General features: G+C 37.7%; 1 protein-coding gene across 2 annotated transcripts in view; it reads right to left on the bottom strand.

The window, feature by feature from the left end:
- Positions 1 to 349: 349 nt before the first annotated feature.
- Positions 350 to 19,149, bottom strand: part of PREX2 (phosphatidylinositol-3,4,5-trisphosphate dependent Rac exchange factor 2) — a 176,244-nt gene continuing 157,444 nt past the window's right edge. For both annotated transcript variants that reach the window (XM_064706194.1, XM_064706193.1), the window contains exons 39-41: positions 18,868 to 18,970; positions 8,594 to 8,661; positions 350 to 5,719 (exon numbers count right to left, since the gene is read on the bottom strand). In XM_064706194.1, coding sequence (XP_064562264.1) covers positions 5,674 to 5,719; positions 8,594 to 8,661; positions 18,868 to 18,970 — 217 coding nt within the window. In that variant the 3' untranslated portion in view covers positions 350 to 5,673. The remainder of the gene's footprint in view (positions 5,720 to 8,593; positions 8,662 to 18,867; positions 18,971 to 19,149) is intronic.

The following is a 19,149-nucleotide window of genomic DNA, read 5'->3' as shown; positions in this document are numbered from 1 at the left end:
GAATATTCTAGATCTTCATGGAACAGTGATGGCACCACAGAGCCAAAAAGCAATTTCCATGCCTGTGTCTCTTTCTTCCAGCCTTCACCAAGTACAGCTGCCCAAAGCCATGGGCTACTGCTCATAGACGATTCAGTTTTCCAGTGGTTATAAAGATATATTTTAATTACCATCAATGAGCCTAGGTTGGACCTGGGTTTGCAGAAGAGATTCTTATTATAAACGTTTATTTCTAGAAATTTAATTTCTGTTCTGCAGCAGAATTCCTAGGCAGGAACATAGAAAGGGCTAAAGGCTCTCAACCCCCTCCCTCCCAACTTCTTGCTTACAAATAAAGAGTTTTGCAGTGGCCATATTATGAATGGTTTTATTGCTCTCTGACATTTTGTAATACATTGTTACCATTCCAGTCTTTACTATGTAACTAAAAAAATAAACCATAGATCTAAAAGTACACAGTGTTAGTTTAATCCATAATAGTAACTGATTCAAAGTATGCTACAGAGGCACTTTACAAAATAAAGGAAAAAGTAATTTAAATCCATGTTCCAAGGATCTTAATTCCAAAAGTTACTTCCAACAAGCTCAACTACCCACAGAACTGCTAGTTTGATTGTTTTCAAACAAAAGCTGACTGAAACATTCTGTGTATGGCTGTACTTACACATAATATTTCAAAGCAGTCTCCTTCTCATAATATTTCAAATGCTCTCTTGTGCCTAATGAGATGTTACAAAATATATTCATAATTTGAAAAATGTGTGCAATATGCAGAAATTAGGTTCATTTTAAAAGTGTAACACAAGTATAACCAAATACATACACTATATACATGGTGTAAAGAAATTAATAAGGCTGCTTAGATTTTTTAATCTGGCATATAGTACTGCAGATAGGACACACATACACACACAAAAGATGTTGTGGGTATTCCCATGGAAATCCAAATCTAAGTACTTGCAGAAATGTCCCAACTACTTTGAGCACTATTGGACTTGGAAACTGAAGTAGAAGTTATTTCTAAAGTAGATTTCTAGTATGGAGATCTATATTTTTAGAGAAGAATAAAAATAAAAGCTTGATTAGCCTCTGGACAATCTGAAATTCCTCACTGTTGTTAACATCTGCATGACTGTGTGTGCTGTATATTCATTTATACATACATAGCAAGAAACATATACCCACATCTACCAGGAAAAGGGAAACATTCATAATAATAAAATTTCTTCAGGAAAACTTGGTTGATATATACAGTATATAAAAAACCCTACACAATTGTCAGCATACAAAAATATGAGTTCAATATCTTTTTATACTTCAAAACCTAATGATGAAAAATCCAGGTATCCTGAGTCAGGTATGTACTGCACATCTAATTTACCAATGCCAGAGTACTGTTGGGAGTACAATTAGAAAAGCACTACCTGCATTTATCAAGTACAGAGATAAAATACATAAGGCAATGCATTATCTTTTCATACTGTTAAACACAAATGGCACAAAATATATGTGGAAAATGCTGGAAGACAAATCCATGAAGGAGCTGTAAAGAGTATGGAACAATATGTAGATGTATACTACAGTTACTGATTTTCTCATTTAAATGAAATGAAATGAAAGACACTTTCCTTTTCTGAGCATCATGCTTAACCATGATGTGTATACTCACATTCAGGCAATTGTCTTAAATACATATACATATATAAATATGCACACATACACTACAGCTGACAATCAATTAATAAAACATTTGCTTGTGAATTTCTCTGGCTAAAAACAGATCAATAAAAGTGGTTAATTTTTTTTCCATTAAAGGAGTCTAACAAATGAAATTAGGTATGACTACTGTAAATTCTTGTTGACTGAAGTTTAATTGTCTTGGCTCTAAACCAGTAGAAGAGGAGTTCTGACCACTACTGACTGAATTAAAATAAACAAATACAAACCAATCAAAAAACCTGATGCATTTGCTAAAACCCAGTGAAATCTACCCAAAAAGCCACTAAGAATTCCAACTGTCTCAGTAGACATAAAATTGGTTGGTTGCTTCAGCTGACAGCAGGAATATTTACTTTAAAATGGGTGTCTAAACATAAAGTTTGGCATTGAAAAACTGGACTATATACATTTTTATATTTATTTACATTTACAATCTACAAGGAAAATCGCTATTAAAAATAACTAATTTGGGGAACTAGACTAGATCAATGGCCCTTTCAGACTAAAGACTGTTTAACACCCTATTATTTATAAATGATGGTTACAAAGACAGGCCAAACATCCTCAGCTCTTCTTAAAATCTCTGTTTTCTCCAAGCATGGATGCTATGGCAACACATGGCAACTCAGCTGTTCCTGGGCCTGTAACCTTCCCTTCCCAGGCTAGGAATGAATCATGGTAGTATTTGGTAATGTATGCCTCTAGATCCTTGAATTTATTCCCAGAAGAATTACGCTTTCCTTGGGGGAAAAAGTAAAAAATACATACAGAATGCTTTCCCTTAACCAGTACAAGACATTGTTGTAAAAAAAGGCTACATAACCCGTTTCTGTCAAAACAAAGTTTACGAAGCTATAGGTGATATAATTCTTGTAAATCATCACTCTTGGTCATCTCTTCTTGTCACCTGTGAGTTTAAAGATTTATAAGAGGATAAACATACTGTGATGAGAATGGATATTTTTTTTTTACTCTGTAAGTGCATCTTGTATAAGGAATAAATACGTCCTATACATATACCAAACAAGATAAACAGCTTTAATAATGAACATATGTAAATTTACATTTTAAGAATGGACAATGAAGTCCATTTAATGTTATTAGAAGTCAGTAGAATAGTGTTAGAGTGTGCAGTGTGCTCTGAAAGCAGAAGGGCAAAAAAAGCAATCTGAATACTACACAATGTTTCATACAGGCCATTGAAGAACATTTTGTGAAATCGAGTCCCTACTTTTAATTAGACAGCAAGGGGGGAATTTATGCCCCATTTCCTCTGAAAATAGGTTGGATTCGATCTATAAGTTAGAGTCAAGGATCCCAGAGATCTTTCCCAACCTAATTGATGCTGTGTGTTACTGTGGAATCATATTTTTATGTGTTATCTGTAATCCCAGAAAACCAGGGCTTAAGTTTCTCAGCTTCTTTGATATCAGGCTAAATAGACACCTTACTTTGCAGTATGGGTTACCAATAAAGCTCATAATGCTTAATAGGCTTTTGAAAACTGTCTCTAGTGGGGCAAAAAAAGAATAAAGGACCAAAAGCTAGATATAAAATGACCAAAATAAGAGGTCAAGATTTCTGATGCACACTCATGAAACAATAGCTAAAAAATTTTGTCCAGTGACTGGCTTACAATTATTTGTCCCTTACAAATGTCTATTATCCCACAATTTCAACAACAAAATGAAACAGGGAATTATCATATTATACAGGGAGACTATTTTGGAGCATTTACACTCCTACCATTTTCAATGCTATATAAAAAAAGCAATTGCTAGTTACAATAATGCATGTACATGCAACAGATTTTTTCCCTCTAGGTTATTTTATTGTATACAGGCTCAGCAGCTCCATGCAGCCAACAGCTGACTTCCCTCATAGTAAATCAAATCTCCTGTGGGGAAACCTCACAGGAAGATGTGAGCTCAGAGCTGGGCTGACAGCAGCACGCCCTTGGCTTGAGGTGCTTATGGCTTCTCTGGACTTCTGATGTCTGAACAAGCAGAAACAGAAATGACTGGTGCTTTTGCCTGGAGCAGGAATTACCACAGCCAATACTGCTGCTCTGAATGAAACACATCTGAAAGTATGAGACCCTGACTAGAACAGCAATTATGGAAAACATAACTCTTTCTTATGTGTAAGCATTAGGTCATGCTAGACAAAAGCCTTTAAAAGTAATTTTTTTGTTGTTTTGTTTTTTTGATTTTGCTTTTGTGTATTAAGTATTTTAATCAAAAAGATCATGGTTCAATAGCTTCCAGCAACTATGAAAGAGAGTAAACCTTAAAGCACAAAGATGAATTTGTTACTGGAGTGCTCATTACTGCATGCCTTTGTCATATTTTAAGGCAAACATTACCTTTTTATTGATATGACTACATATATATATACATGTTGAAATGTACATATATGCACAGACATTTGTATCTGTGGATATATAAAAATATTTATTTCTTAGCAAAGTTAAGGTCTATGTAAAAACATTTAGAATACTGAAAAAGGTAGAACCTCTAATTCCTCCTTTGGAGAAAAGTAACAAGTTCCCTCAATATCCTCTAAAAAAACCCACTCTGTTCAAGACTACAATTCCTTTTGTATCCTCACATTTAATTGTAGATTGATAGGTTCATAAATATTTAGATCATATGCAAAAGTTATGTTGTGAAGTTTGATTGCTACAGCATAACTACAGGCCGCTGTTGTACAAAAAATAAAATTTATTCAGACAGTATGTATCTTGCTCTAATGGATTACATAGCTACTGCTACAAGTAGAACTATTTCAGAATACAGGTTTTGTTCTAATGTGCTCATATATAAAATCTCATTTGGGGGCATTTGAAAATGAAAATTCTTTGGCCAAAAGAACAGCCAAATGCAGATAAATTCTCCCTGGGTGCTCTAAATAGTACAATTCAAAATAAATCTATAACAATTACCACTCCAAGAAGTGAGATGCTGTACAAAACAATTCTGACAAAATGTGGAAAATGGTAGCATAAAACATCAAAACCCCAAACTATGCTTGAACTTGAACCAGTCATTTCCAGTTTAACAACACTGACTCATCTCTGCCTTATGTAGATTTGTTAGTGTAGTACTCTAGAAGAAAATACACAACTCTGGAAAACTCTGAAGTGCAGAGATGTAATAATGTAAAACATCTATTATAGAGTCTGAAGCTCAGCCTAACAATGGATGAAAATCAGACTCATCCTTCTCCTTCACTATAATGGCAGCTGCAAAAGGGCAGAACTTTAGCTTATATGCCACACCATCAGGCACTCCTAATGCCATGTAGGTCCTCCTTCCAAGCAGTGTGTGTGACAAGCACTGCTTCAGACCTGGCTGAGTTTACTGAGTGCAAGCACATACCCACAGCAGCTGCCTGCAGCCATTAAACACAATTCTGAAATGAGTGTTCCATCTCCAAACCTCACATTACATTCTTGAAACAGTAAAGTTAACATTCCAAGAAATTATGATGGTGACAGGAGAAAAGCTTTCTCGGTGCAAAGGGCCCCATATGAAATGCATGCTCATTATCAAGCCTAGCTTATCTAGGCTTCCACAAGATCACATTGTGCATAGGGTACAAGTGAAGACATTCCCTCTGACCAAGACTGTTTTTTCAAGCTGCTGGCTGTATCTATCATGTGGCTGAACAAGACACATCAAATTAATCTGATTCCAGTGTTAAATTCCCAAGGAAGGCTACTGTCCTATGAGTGTAAGGCTGGAGTGCACAGATTTCTGAAATGCTTTTGGGAAGACATCTTTCAATGCCAGTAGGTAACACTTAGGGTATTTCTTCCTTTGTCCTGAGTAAAAGATTTTTTTTTCTTATTTAGCAAAGCTGCAGGGACGTAATGCTATAGTGCAGTTAGATTTTTGTCATATAATCCCAGTATCGTAAAGGCCATTACTAGGTTGTTTTCTGGAGCAGATCTCATTCTTCTCCAACAGGTGGTGGTGGCTGGCACAGCTTGTATAATCTGACAATGACAAACAAACAAAGCAATTATTATTCTGAGAACTTGGTCATTATTAAAATGAGTAGATTTAAGGAACACCGACTAAAGCTACATCTTTCTGCACTGCAAAACAAAAGGTATGAATTTAGTCTAACACCATCAAGGTAAAACTAATAAAATCTTTGTTTACATTGAAAGTGGAATAATTAAAACACATATCCATAAGCAGTCTTATAAACACATGTCAATGCAGAAAATTTTCATATTTCTGCACTAAAGATGGCTTCATTAATCCTATTAGCAGGTGTTGCCCTGGATTTCCCAATTGAAAAAGCTTCTTGGTGAATGTAATTGCCTCCAATTCTGTTTTGCCTTGGCCCAGTCAAAGCTCTCTAAAAATATTTCCCTGAAGAACTGGTGCTGTTTGAAGCACCTGAGACAGGTGTCAGACATGTGACACAAAAATGCAGATTTTAAATTCTCTCTCCCTCTGGTTCTTCATGGATGAACTCAACAGCAGTAAGATTTGGTTCAAAATATTACCCCAGTACAGATTGAAATAGCCACTGTTTTTATAAAGGTTTTTTGACTTCTATTAACCCTTTTGAAAGGACTTGGTTATTAACAGGTGCTTGAAACTTTACCCTAACAACGGAAATACTGAAAATAAAAGGCAATCATTCTGACCTCACACCCCTTGCTCTGTACTCCTGTCCAGCATACAGTATCTCCTCTGGAACCACAGCAATTAGAACCAGCCATAGACATGATCTCATTTGGAGATTACACATATTCCTCTGGGAAAATGTATCATTGGAGGAATAACAAAGAGAAATCTCCACCATAATGTGTTCTGAAGATCATTGGGCTCTTCCACATAGTCATATGGTAGACTCAGAAACACAAATCATTTCAGGTCACATTCTGCAGACATCAAAACATCTGTTGGGAGCTATATATAAGGCAATACACATATATCTCATATTTTTATACTGATGAGAGGATAAGGTCTGATCTTTATACAGACAAGGATGCAGAGAAGAATAAACAGGGGTTGGATTATTTGATTCTGCTGGCATAACAAAGCAGTAATATTCAAAGCTGGCAGAAGACAGATAAAATTACAGTCAGAATCTCATCTAGAGTAATTGCAGTGGGGTTAATACTTGATGATGTTTTAGCAATATGTAATTTCTATGAAGCAAAGTGCAGAAAACTTCAGGCCAAAGTACTAAGGTCTGTGTATTCTTCAGGTTATAGCAGTAATCACTAAGATTCTCTTCAGAGTATGTGTTATAAGGGAACTGTGAAGCAAACTATGATAACGCTGCATAAATCTCTCAGGATCTGAAGTTGCTAAAGAGCAGAAATAGCCTGTTCTGGGTCACAGAACAGGAGCAACTATACATGGAGCATATACATGGAGCAACTATTTGAGATGGTACAAACATCAGCTGAGAAAACAGAAACAATGGCAGTTGCAGACAAGAAGAGAACCCTGTCAAGTGATGTTAATTGAAACCAAATATAAAATTGTTTTCAAAGCAGAGAACTAAGAAGCCATAGTATTGTTTAGCTATACATCAAAAGCATCCTGCTGATGACAATTCTGATTTGTGCATCTAATGCCCTGACATGGAGGTCTGGGATATTCCTGTGACTTTGCTATTGCTGCTCACTGGCAAGCGTGCCCGGTACTTGTGTCTATTCTATATCCTCATCATTCTTCAGCATTTCAGTGCTACACTGTGGGAGTTTCAGCTGGAAAGAGACAGTCTTTTTTCCACAGATGCACTGCTAAAAAATCTTATTGCTAAGTTTCCATTTTTGACAACTTAGATTTTTCCTTTATCACAAAAACTCTGAATCTAGATAAACATTCTCTCATGTTGGGATGGGAAAAGTTTGGGTTGTAATGATTCTTTGGCTGTCTCCATAATTATATCATTAAGGAGTTCATTTAAGTCCCAAATCATACTGTTCAAAATATGAAAAGTCTTCACCCACTAATGCTTTAATTGCTTTTAATGTAACAAAATGCTACTTTATTGCCATGGATCCCCACAAGGCAAGACAGCTGATCAGGGATCTTTGGTCCTGCACTGCCTCTAAGCTAATCAAATTCACACAGTCATCTCTATCAGGTTTTACTAGTTCCCTGTTTCCTTACTGAAATTTAAACACCACAGTGGATCAGTTATGTATTTTACATATATGTTTAGCTCATCCAATGTGTTCTTATTTTTCAACAAAAACATTATGTTTAAATCAGTAAAAAAAAAAAAAGTTTAAATTAGTTCTGGATTACTCTAACCATTTTAAGATCAAATTAAGAATTTTTTGGTTATTTCCACTTACAAGTATTGTGCTTTTATAAGTATTGTGCTTTTAAAGAAACATTTCTAGCACCTGCAATCCATCACAACATTAAAAAAGTTGGATAAATATAGACTAACCCATTTTTCATTGTAATTCATGTTTCAGAAAGAGACAAAGAAAGACTACATCATCCCCAAAGGCAACTAGAACATGATTTTGCTGAGATACTGCAGTACAGTATTTCATTAAAATGGAGTTATGGATCTAGTTAAGAGTATTTACCCAAAACCGCTAAATATTAGAAGTGATGAAGGACCAACTCCAGTGTTTTCATAATTAACATGAACTAAGATTCGTTTTTCAAAAATGGGCACATTTTGAAGTGCTTCATAGCCTGGACTTCTGCAACTAATCACCTGAAGCAAAATTGTATGGCTAATAGTGCAACCTGTTTTATGAACATTAAGAGCCAATGTTTACTGTTAGTCAATGTTTACTGTTAGCTTTTGAGCAGCTAGGACTGAATTTGGCACAAAGTAGACAAAACCATGGTCTAGGACACAAAGAATCAGTTACCTTGGCACAGACTGTGGCGTTCGATCCCTCACTCCCAAATTCTTGGCTGTGTTTTGGACTCTTGCGCCCTGTGGAAGAAGAACAACAATTTTACTTCATTTATCCCACAATAAATTAGGAAATTTTTTGAGCTTTGTAGATGAACATAACTATTGCTTATAATTAATTAACACATATGTTTCATCTCCCAAAACAACTAGTATCTTCTAAGGTGAAGATAAAATTAAAGCAATAAAGAAACTAAAATCTTGCCACTTGTCACCAAATAAAGGCACATATATAGATCTTACTAATTTAAAAAAGAATCATTAGAAAAATTAACATTTAAGGTTTAAAACAATACAAACACATCTCGTTTCAATTTGTTTGATTTTGTCACTATTCCATGTAGAAGTTTTTTCTGACAGGCCACTTATTTCCTGTGAACTTTGAAACAAACAAATAATACAGATTATTTTCTATGAAAATGCTCAGTGAAACTAACAAAGAATGGCGTAAACTCAGGCACTAAATAAGGATTAGAAAAATGCAGGTCCTGATCTTCCTTTATAATCAGAGAATCTCAAAACCAAACCCCAAAGAAATGGGCAGGAACCTCCTGAGATTGATTAGTCTAAAATCCCCACTTAAAGCAGGGGCAAAAGGAAAAGTTGGTCTCTTTCTATCCCAATTGATCCTTTCAAAAACAATAGTGAAAGCATTGTTGTCTCACTGACTCATCTAGTAAGGAGGAAATGGATAAAACATGCACAATATTTATATACCATGAACCATTGTGTGAAAAACACCCTCTTCTGCAAACATACCAGCTTACATATATCAAAGAACTTAGTAAAATTTATTTTTGAATGATGAGGTCTAGCTCTTAAATTTCAGTTTTGTTGATGTAAAGTAGTCACAATAAAGAAATATCTGCTAGGCTTACAATATTTTCTATAATTTTAAAGGACATGGGAACTACTTGTTCTATCAATAATAAATATACTGACTCTTCATTTATTTCTCCTGTACTATGTAAATTCAGGACAAAATAATAGAGAGTAAAAATGTATAACCTCAGAATTCTTACTGTGTAATCTTTAATTGATGTGACGTATCAAAGATAACTTAAATTTCTAACAGAGCTGCAGTGCCAGGTGCACATGATGTAAAAGAGTTATAATACTTGATTCCAGTCATAGAGTAAAATTAGACCTTTCATTTGACTGAAATCAGGTACATAGGTAATTGACATGGTATTGATTTACTGCCATGGGCTGAAACAGTATATGAAAAAGGCTAGCTGCTTACACACAGATAGGCTCTCAGACTCTGTAAATCAACATGTGCCACAAAAACATATTGTGTCCTTACATTTCTTTAAGGTAAAGAAAGAGTGATAAAGATAGAAAAAATAACTAGAATACATATAAAAATTAAGGCACAATATAAAATTATTTTACTATAGATGCATCCATCTCAGTAAGATGGTCTCCAACAATTGCAAAGGCACATAACTATGGACCATGACAAACATGTCTTTCCCCAGAAACTCCTCCAGAATTCAGTCATTAGTCATTCAATACTTCTTCTCTTCATCAACAAGTATGTGTTTAATTAACTTTAGTGATTCTCTTCTCTTCTTTCCCATCTCTCTTGTACTCAGTAATAAATACACATCACTAGCCTTGTGAAAGATCCACATCTTGGTACAGTCTTAACTTGCTATATCAAGAATGAGAGAATGGTTGGGTTGCTAAAATTTTAGAAGGTCATCTAGTCTCAACCTCCCACCATGGGCAAAGTCCCCAGATATTTCCAGGGATGCGTCATCTATGGCTTCTCTGGGTAACATGTTCCAGTACCTCACCACCCTCACAGTAAAGACTTTTTAATATACCTAATGTCTAAAATTTATTCTAAAATAGACTCAGTCTAAGCCCACTGTCACTTTGAAGCTATTACCCCTTCTCTTTCACTACATGCCCTTGTAAAAAGTCCCTTTCCAGCTTTCCATTCTTTTAATTTGGTTTAAACCTGACAGTTTCGTTTGATGTGTTTAGCTCTGCACTGGAGAGGACAATGGTCAGTCCCTACTTGTGACACATGTTCTTTAGAAGTCTGTTATCACTCTTCATGAAGCTGAACAGTCCTATATTATTTTTTTTTTCTGTCTGTTCTGTCTGTAAACCTTTCCCAACAATTAGCCAATATTCTCCTGACTTTCTCCTGAATCTTTTCCATTATGCTATATCCTTATGGAAGGGATAAGAACATTAGATAGTTCCAAATGCAGGGTCATGACAGCATGATTTCTACTTTGTCCTCTATCCCTCCTAAACCATTATAGCTTCTGCTTTACTCATAACTGCTGCAAATTGAGCTGTTTTCTCCTCATATCCTCAGGTCTTCAACATGAAATGGAATGGCAAACTCACAGTCAATTATTTTGAATGTGAACTTAGGGTTTGTTTTTTCCCTAGTGCCCTTCACTTAAGAGTAATCTATGCTGATTTTCATCTATTTTATTGCTCAATCACAAAGTCCTGCAAGATTATTATAATAAATCTAATTCTTCAGAGTTACTGCTCATCTTTAACAAAAGAATTGAAAAGAGTTCAGTAAGAAAATTCAACTGAAAAACAATAGATCAGATGAATTGATTTCTTCTATCTATACAAGTGATAGCTTACCAGGGACATGATAATCAAATTTGGAATAGACTTTTTTAGCAGGAGCTGTAGCAATAGGAAAACAAGTAATGATTTTAAACTAAACAAAGGTATATTCAGAATAGGTAAAAGAAAGAAATATTTTATGATGAGGGTGGTAACAGGTTGGCCAGAGTATGCTAGATGCCCCATTTCTGGGAACAATAAAAATGCTAAAAGTCTACTGCTAAATAGGGAAGAAAATCTCATTGCTAAGTTTATGGTATACTGGACAGAAAATGGGAATTGAAGGGGGAAAAACAGAAGAAAAAAGCCACTTAAATGAGGCACGAAGTAAAGCACTGTAATGAAAAGGTTAAGAAAACTCTGGAACAGACCACATGAGAAACAGCCTGCAGGAGTCCCTACTGCTGGTGGCTTAAGAACAGATACAACAAACCTCTGTCAGGAATGACATAGGGATAGATGTTGGTTACAGTTAGACATGTTGACTCCAGACCTTCCGCACCTCCAGTAGCCTTTTCTCTGTGCCATTTTCTAAAATTTTATCATAATAAAGAATAATATTTTTTTTTCTAAAATTTTATCATAAGAAACCTCACCATGCTGAGACTGGCACATAATTAACAGCACTGAGAACCAGAATATTCATATATTTGCAAAAACAATCCAAATTAATCACACGCTGATCCTTGACGTCAGTGCTGTGACTACCTCTGAGAACAAAACCAGCCTATTTTTACTTGCATCACTCACTAGACAAACTAATTTTAGTATCTTGCTCACATAATAAATCAAATGTATTGATTTACAAAGGAGTCTAGCTTTATATAACCATGTAATTTATTGTTTAGTTAGGACACAAATTAGACCTTACCTTAAAACCACCAAATTCTTATTTCTTTTGAGGAAAAGCCCCAAGAATTACTAGCAACTTGTTACATGACATTTTTTGTAACCACTGAGCATCATTATACCATTTCTATTTCAATATACTGCTAATTTATACTTCTCCAATTCTATTCTTAATTGACACTGTCTCACATGGGCATAAGGGAGAGCTGTGTTACATGACTCTAGACTGCTACCCTCTGCATACCAGTGCTGCCAGAGCACTGGTGAAATATGATGGCAGTTCTGAGATATCAATCAGGATTCTCCTATATGGACTAGTATTCTCATTTCCATTTTTAAAAATTATAGGCTTATTTTCAAGCTACACACTAATTTAAGGGTAGCAAAAACCAGTCACATAGAGAAAACAATCAAAAAGCTCTAAATCAGTACAATACTTACAAGAATTATACACAGAATCACAGAATTGCTAGACTGGAAGAGACCTTCAAGATCATTGAGTCCAACCCCTGCCCCAACACCTCAACTAAACCATGGTACTGAGTGCCATATCCAATCTTTTTTTAAACATGTCCAGGGATGGTGACTCCACCACCTCCTCAGGTAGGCCATTCAGTACTTTATCACTCTTTCCACAAAAAACTTTTTCCTAATATCCAACCTGTGTTTCTCTTGGCCCAGCCTAAGACTGTGTCCTCTGGTTCTGTCAGTTGCTGCCTGGAGAAAGAGACCAACCCCCACCGGGCTACAGCCACCTTTCAGGGAGTTGTCGAGTGATAAGGTCACCTCTGAGCCTCCTTTTCTCCAGGCTAAACACCCCCAGCTCCCTCAGTTGTTCCTCACAGGGTTTGTGTTCCCAGCCCCTCACCAGCCTCGTTGCCTCCTCTGGATGTGCTCAAGCCTCTCAATGTCCTTCCCAAACCGAGGGCCCAGAACTGGACACAGCACTCAAGGTGTGGCCTCACCAGTGCTGAGTACAGGGGCAGAATGACCTCCCTGCTCCTGCTGGCCACACTGCTCCTGATGCAGGCCAGGATGCTCTTGGCCCCCAGGGCACACTGCTGGCTCATGTTCAGCCAGCTCTTGACCAGCACCCCCAGGTCCCTTTCTGCCTGGGCACTGTCCAGCCACACCGTCCCCAGCCCATAGCATTGCCGGGGGTTATTGTGGCCAAAGTGCAGGACTCAGAAGTTGGATTTATTAAACACCATCTTATTGGACTCTGTCCATCCGTCCAAACATTCTAAGCCTCTCTGCAGAGCCCTCCTACCTTCCAACAGATTGACACACACTCCCAGCTTAGTGTTGTCTGCAAATTTACCAATGAAAGACTCAACATCCTCATCCATGTTTTCAATAAAAATATTGAACAGAGCTGGTCCCAGCACAGATCCCTGAGGGACACCCCTGGTGACAGGCCCCAGCTGGATGCAGCACCGCTCACCACCACCCTCTGGGCCTGGCCATCCAGCCAGTTCCTAACCCAGCACAGAGTGCTCCTCTCCAAGGCATGGGCTGCCAGCTTTTCCAGCAGTGTCCTGTGGGAGACAGTGGCAAAGGCCTTTCTGAGATCCAAACAGACAACATCTACAACCTTTTCTGCATCCACCAGGCATGTCAGCTGGCCATAAAAGGAGACCAGGATGGTCAAACACGACCCACCCCTCCTAAACCCCTGCTGGATGGGTCTGACACCCTGGCCATCCTGTAAGTTCTGTGTGATGACACTCAGTATAAACTGTTCCATCCCCTTACCGGGTGCTGAGGTCAGGCTGACTGGTCTATAATTACCAGGATCCTCCTTCCCATCCTTGTTGTGACTTGGCATCACACTGGCCAGCTTCCAGTCATCTGGAACCTCGCCAGTGAGCCAGAACTGTCAGTAAATGATGGAGAGTGGCTTTGCAGGCTCATCTGCCAGCTCCTCATCACCCTGGGATAGATCCCATATAGTCCCATAGATTTGTGAGCATCTTAGTGGCTCAGCAATTCTCTGACTGCCTCCTCCTGGATAACAGGGGAACCATTCTGCTCCCTGGCACCATCTACCAACCCAAGAGGACAGCTGTCCTAAGGACAAGCCATCTTCCCACTAAAGACTGAAGCAAAGAAGGTGTAAAGCGCTTTTGCCTTCTCATCTACAGTTACTGAGTTCGCTCCTGCATCCAGTAGAGAACAAGGGTTGGTCTTGCCCTTCCTTTTGCAATTAATATATTTGCAAAAGTACTTTTCATTATTCTTTACTAAAGTTACCAAGTTAAGTTTGAACTGAGCTTTGGCCTCTGTAATTTTTTTTTCTACATGCCCTAGAAACCCCCTTAAATACTTCCTGAGAGACCTGACCCCCCTTCCAAAGATGATACTTCCTCTTTTTATCCCTGAGTTCCTTCAAAACCTCATTGCCCATCCATGCTGGACATTTGCCTCATTGACTTATCTTTCGGCACACAGGGACAGTGTGTTCCTGTGCCCTCAAGATCTCTGTTTTGGAGCGTGCCCACCATTCCTAGACTCTTTGTTTTTAAGGGCTGCTTCCCAAGGAACTCTCCAAATAAGTCTCCTAAATAGGCCAAAGTCTGCCCTCCAGAAGTCCAGTGTAAAAGTCTCGATGCTCCTCCTGATTTCACCATATATTGAGAACTCTATAATTTCATGATCACTATGCCCCAAGCAGCCTCCAACTACCACATCTCCCAACAGCCCATCTCTATTTGCAAACAACAGGTCTAACATAGTCCCTCCCCTGGTGGGCTCAAAATATAGTGTTTTTATTATACTTTAAAAAAGGCATGAAAATATGATTAGTCACTTAAAAGACATATATTAAATATATAACATAATACATAATATAAATTCTATTCTGGCCTTTTCTGTTCATCAGTCTTTTAGTTATTTTTTTTCCTCAGAGCTCTCTACCCTCCTGTAGCTCCTTTCCTAGGCTTCTGTTCTCTCCACTCTGCTGCATCCTGAATTCACACTGCTATCAGGATGCTTTACATAGTATTTTGTGTGTGCAATTGTTTACATGAGTATATACGTAAGTTTAAAATTTTACCAAAAGATAGTTGGGATGTTTTGACAATTTTTTCTCTATTTCATAAATAAATCAAAACTGCTTAAGTAAAGCCATTCCACAGACCCAAGTTCATATTCACTCTCACAAGTTTGTCTCTTTCCTTTAGTTCTCACACACCAGGTGCTTGCTGTCTTATTATAACTGACAAGACAATTACTTTGAACATTGTTCCAACAGTACAGCTGGACCTATTATTAGTCTTGTTCAACATGATCTTGACCTCATTCAAATAAAAATAAAATCATTCCTGAGGTTATCCATTCAATCAGGTGTCTCTGGCGCACCAAGTTGGAAAACACATCAGCTTCAAGTAGAGATAATTTCCTCTTGTGGAAAGCTGATACTGACAGGAGTTAGTGCTGCTGAGTAACAGATGGAATAGATGTCCTTTGACTTGCACCTCCCTGTGGCTAATATCTTTATTCCACAAAAGGTTTAGTGTGTAAATGGGATAACAATTTTTTTTGTTTGTTTTATGTGGAAAAGGCACATGTATTGCTCTTAACTAAATGTTCTGCATTAAGCCCCAAGAAACCTTTTTATTTCTTTTTCTTCCAAGTTTTATTGCCTACATTATGATCCTGACAGTTAAATCCTACAGATAATTTAAACATTAAATCCGAACAAGTTTCTAGAAAATACCATAGTGTGTTGTTGAAATTACTACAAAACATTTAGAATTTAATGGAGGGTTACATTTCTACTACAGAACTCCAAGACTGATTGAAAATTACGACAAAAGATTATTACTCTATTAAATGCCATAGTGGTTTCCTGCAAGAGAAAGGATGTGTGAAAAAAGTCTAGCTATACTAGCACACATTTTCGCAGTATCTGTGTGTGGTATTGAGATATTGGTATCTTTAACAGCTATTGATCACCTGCTGTTTTACTTCAAAGAATGCAGCCTCATCAAAAGGCCTTTTTTCACATCTGTATTTGAGCAAGTACAGCTACAGCTGCTCAAAACTATGTCAGTTTCTTTCATTTTGTCTTTAATTTTCATTACATAAATGCAGAAGATACAAAAATGAATCAGCATTTTAAAAAATGGCCTAGATCTGCATTTTGAAAATGTACAATTTGACAGAATACATCCTATAAATAGATTTATGCAAACCCCTACAACCATATTTTTTGATTGCAAAATACACATATCTGCCTTTGGTCTAAATCTTCAGGAGCAGACATATCAACCTATACATGCAAGTTCATCCATATAATTCGCATGTATAGGTTGTATATAAAACATATATACTGCATATAAAGCAGTAGCCTTCTTTTCAAGTCAAGTTAAACTTGTAATTCCTGAGCAGATGTACATTCAAGAACCTCGAGGATGATTATTCATCACCGAAACTTAATTTATGCACCGAAATAAGTGAAAGCCCAATGCAAAAAGGAATGAGACTAAATACTCTGATGTACTAATGCTCAGCAGCAACACTTAGATACAACCGATGCAAATCTATGGTTTGAAAGTATTCACAAAATTGCTTTAACAGACCAAAGGTCACACTTAGCATACGCATGTTTTTCTCTACAGCAAGTTAGAAGCAAAGTACAGCTTTTTAATCATCTTCATAACTGTGATTGCTGCACAAAATATGTAGTAAAGTTAATGAACATAATATATTAGGTGCCATCTAGAACCCAGAAATTATGAATCTTGTCTTATCAGTGATTAATTGTTACAATATTTAATTAAGTTTTTTTCACTTCAAGATTGAGTGCATCCCGTATTTTGCTTATGATTTGTTGTAAGGTTGAAAGCTACCACAGGCTGGGATATATGTTCCATATGCAGGCAGAGTGATTAAGTCCCCCCTCAACCTCTCTTTCATCAACTGAACAGGTTCAGCTCTTTAATCTTCAGTTTATAAGTTTTGTCTAACAACCTCTGTATCATTCATGTTCTTCCCTTGAATTCCTTCCAAGATACATCCTTGTCAAAGTATTTTCTGATAACGAGATACTCTAGAAAATGTTGTGTTAATACAGTAGAATGTAACCCCCCATTTTCAGTTGATATTACTTTTTAATCTAGTATTTTTGGCATACCTTCACACCAAGAGTTCATGTTGAGGTGGTTATCTATGCACAACAGTCCCTAAATACTATGATGGCCAAAGAGTGAAAAACACTGTTTTGTAATAAGGACATTGTCCTCAGGAATCTTGCCTGGAAATGAAAAACTATGGGGTTTCTTTCTCTCCTTCCCTTCTACACTTTCCCTTAATTCAGTGCATGAGTCACCTTTTACTGGCAATAGCTAATAATCTTAAGCTGTTTTTATCAATCATATATATTAAGATAAAAATTGTCTTACTCAACAGACTATTCTGATCTAAGGTGACACCAAGGCAGTTACTATACAAAAATCACTTAGTAAAATCATAAGAGAAAGCAAACAACTGGATAAAGATAGCCTGCTTCTGTATTAAAAAATAATTAAAAAAAACAGGGGAGAAAATAAAAAAAAAAAAAACCAAAACAGAAGACCAAAACACAAACAACAAAGAACCCAAACTAAGATGACTCAAATAGACACTGCACAACATTAGGATGGAGGCTAAAAAATGCTTGGTCGAATCATTCCATTTTGATAACCACATTTGTTGTTTGGAAGCATGCAGGTCTTCCCTGTCACAGCATACACTGTAGTTGAGATATCCACAATATACAGAGTATCATCATACAATGTCAGAAAGCTCCAACCCATACAGAGTGACACCAAATCACATCAGAAGACTTCAGCTGTCTGCCCACACAGAATAACATTACATTACCTCACAAGGCTGCAAGCATCTGCCCTTCTTTTTCTTTAGCCCAACCTTTTATACCCCTGATTGTCCATGCATGGCATCTGTGTGCCCTCTGTTCCCTTTGGTGGTTGGTCAGTGCACCTGGGCACTCCATGGCTCATTGTTTTCAGTGCTGTTCACCTGCTTTCCATAGCTGTAGCCCACTGCCCTAGGGTGACATTATGATGCTTGTATCCCCATTCGTGTGTTCTGTTTATGCTGGATATTATGTTCTGTGCCTTCAAGACTGGCTCTGAAGAGTGAAAGTTTTGTTTTGGTTTCTTATCAACTGCTCCCCCACAGCTAGTGGGACACACAGACAGGGCGGCACATAGTGCTGCTTTTGCTTTTTGCTTGGCTTTTTGCTTTGCTCTCACTCTTGCTTCTGCTTTGCTCCTGCTCTTTGCTTCTGCTCATTAGTTAGTTTAGCTAAGCAGTCCGAATTTTTCCCTGGACTGTTTTTCCTTTCCTTTTTTTGGAATTTCTCGAACCTGCTCCGGGCTGGGACCTGAGAAACACCGAGAGTTTGCACCTTGTGGCCTGCAGCAGCTACCCCCAGCACTAGAGGGACTGATAACAGAGCAACCACTCCCAAGAGAGACTTTCTGAATTTGTCATCTTTTTCAGGGCGGTGAAAGACTGTTGTCATCCGGTATTGTTCATTTTGTGTGCTGGGGGGTGCTGTGCCTGTTAAATAAACAGGTTCCTTCCCCTTGTCTCCGAGGAATCCTTGCTGAAGTCGTTGGGGGGAGGAGCCGTGTGGATTTGCTTTCTGGAGGGGCCCCCTTTGGAGGTTTTCTCCCAAATTTGCCCTAAACCAGGACACCCGCTCCCCACTCCCAGTTACCACAGCTGTGTGCCTGCACTGTGGCACAGCCAGCCCCTCACCTGTTTGCGCATGACGTCGGTGGCCTGCATGATGTAGCGAGGGGGCAGCCCATGGCTCCGGGCCAGCGTGATCGCCTGCTCCAGGGTGACGCTCAGGGTGCAGCTGCAATGGGGGAAAGAGGTCAGCTGTCTCATATCTCCTCAAAATAACTGCTTTTAAATCAATCCTCTTCTTAAAAAAATGATACATAAAAAGATTACATAATAAATGTGCCTCCTATACCTCCCTCACCCATGCAGGTATTAGCCTGAACAGTATAACGTTTCTAAGCTTTTGAGTGT

The sequence above is a fragment of the Zonotrichia leucophrys genome, chromosome 2 (genome assembly GCF_028769735.1).
Source record: "Zonotrichia leucophrys gambelii isolate GWCS_2022_RI chromosome 2, RI_Zleu_2.0, whole genome shotgun sequence".
NCBI lineage: Eukaryota > Metazoa > Chordata > Aves > Passeriformes > Passerellidae > Zonotrichia > Zonotrichia leucophrys.
The sequence above is the reverse complement of the archived record's forward strand: the minus strand, read 5'-3'. Positions and strand labels throughout refer to the sequence as shown.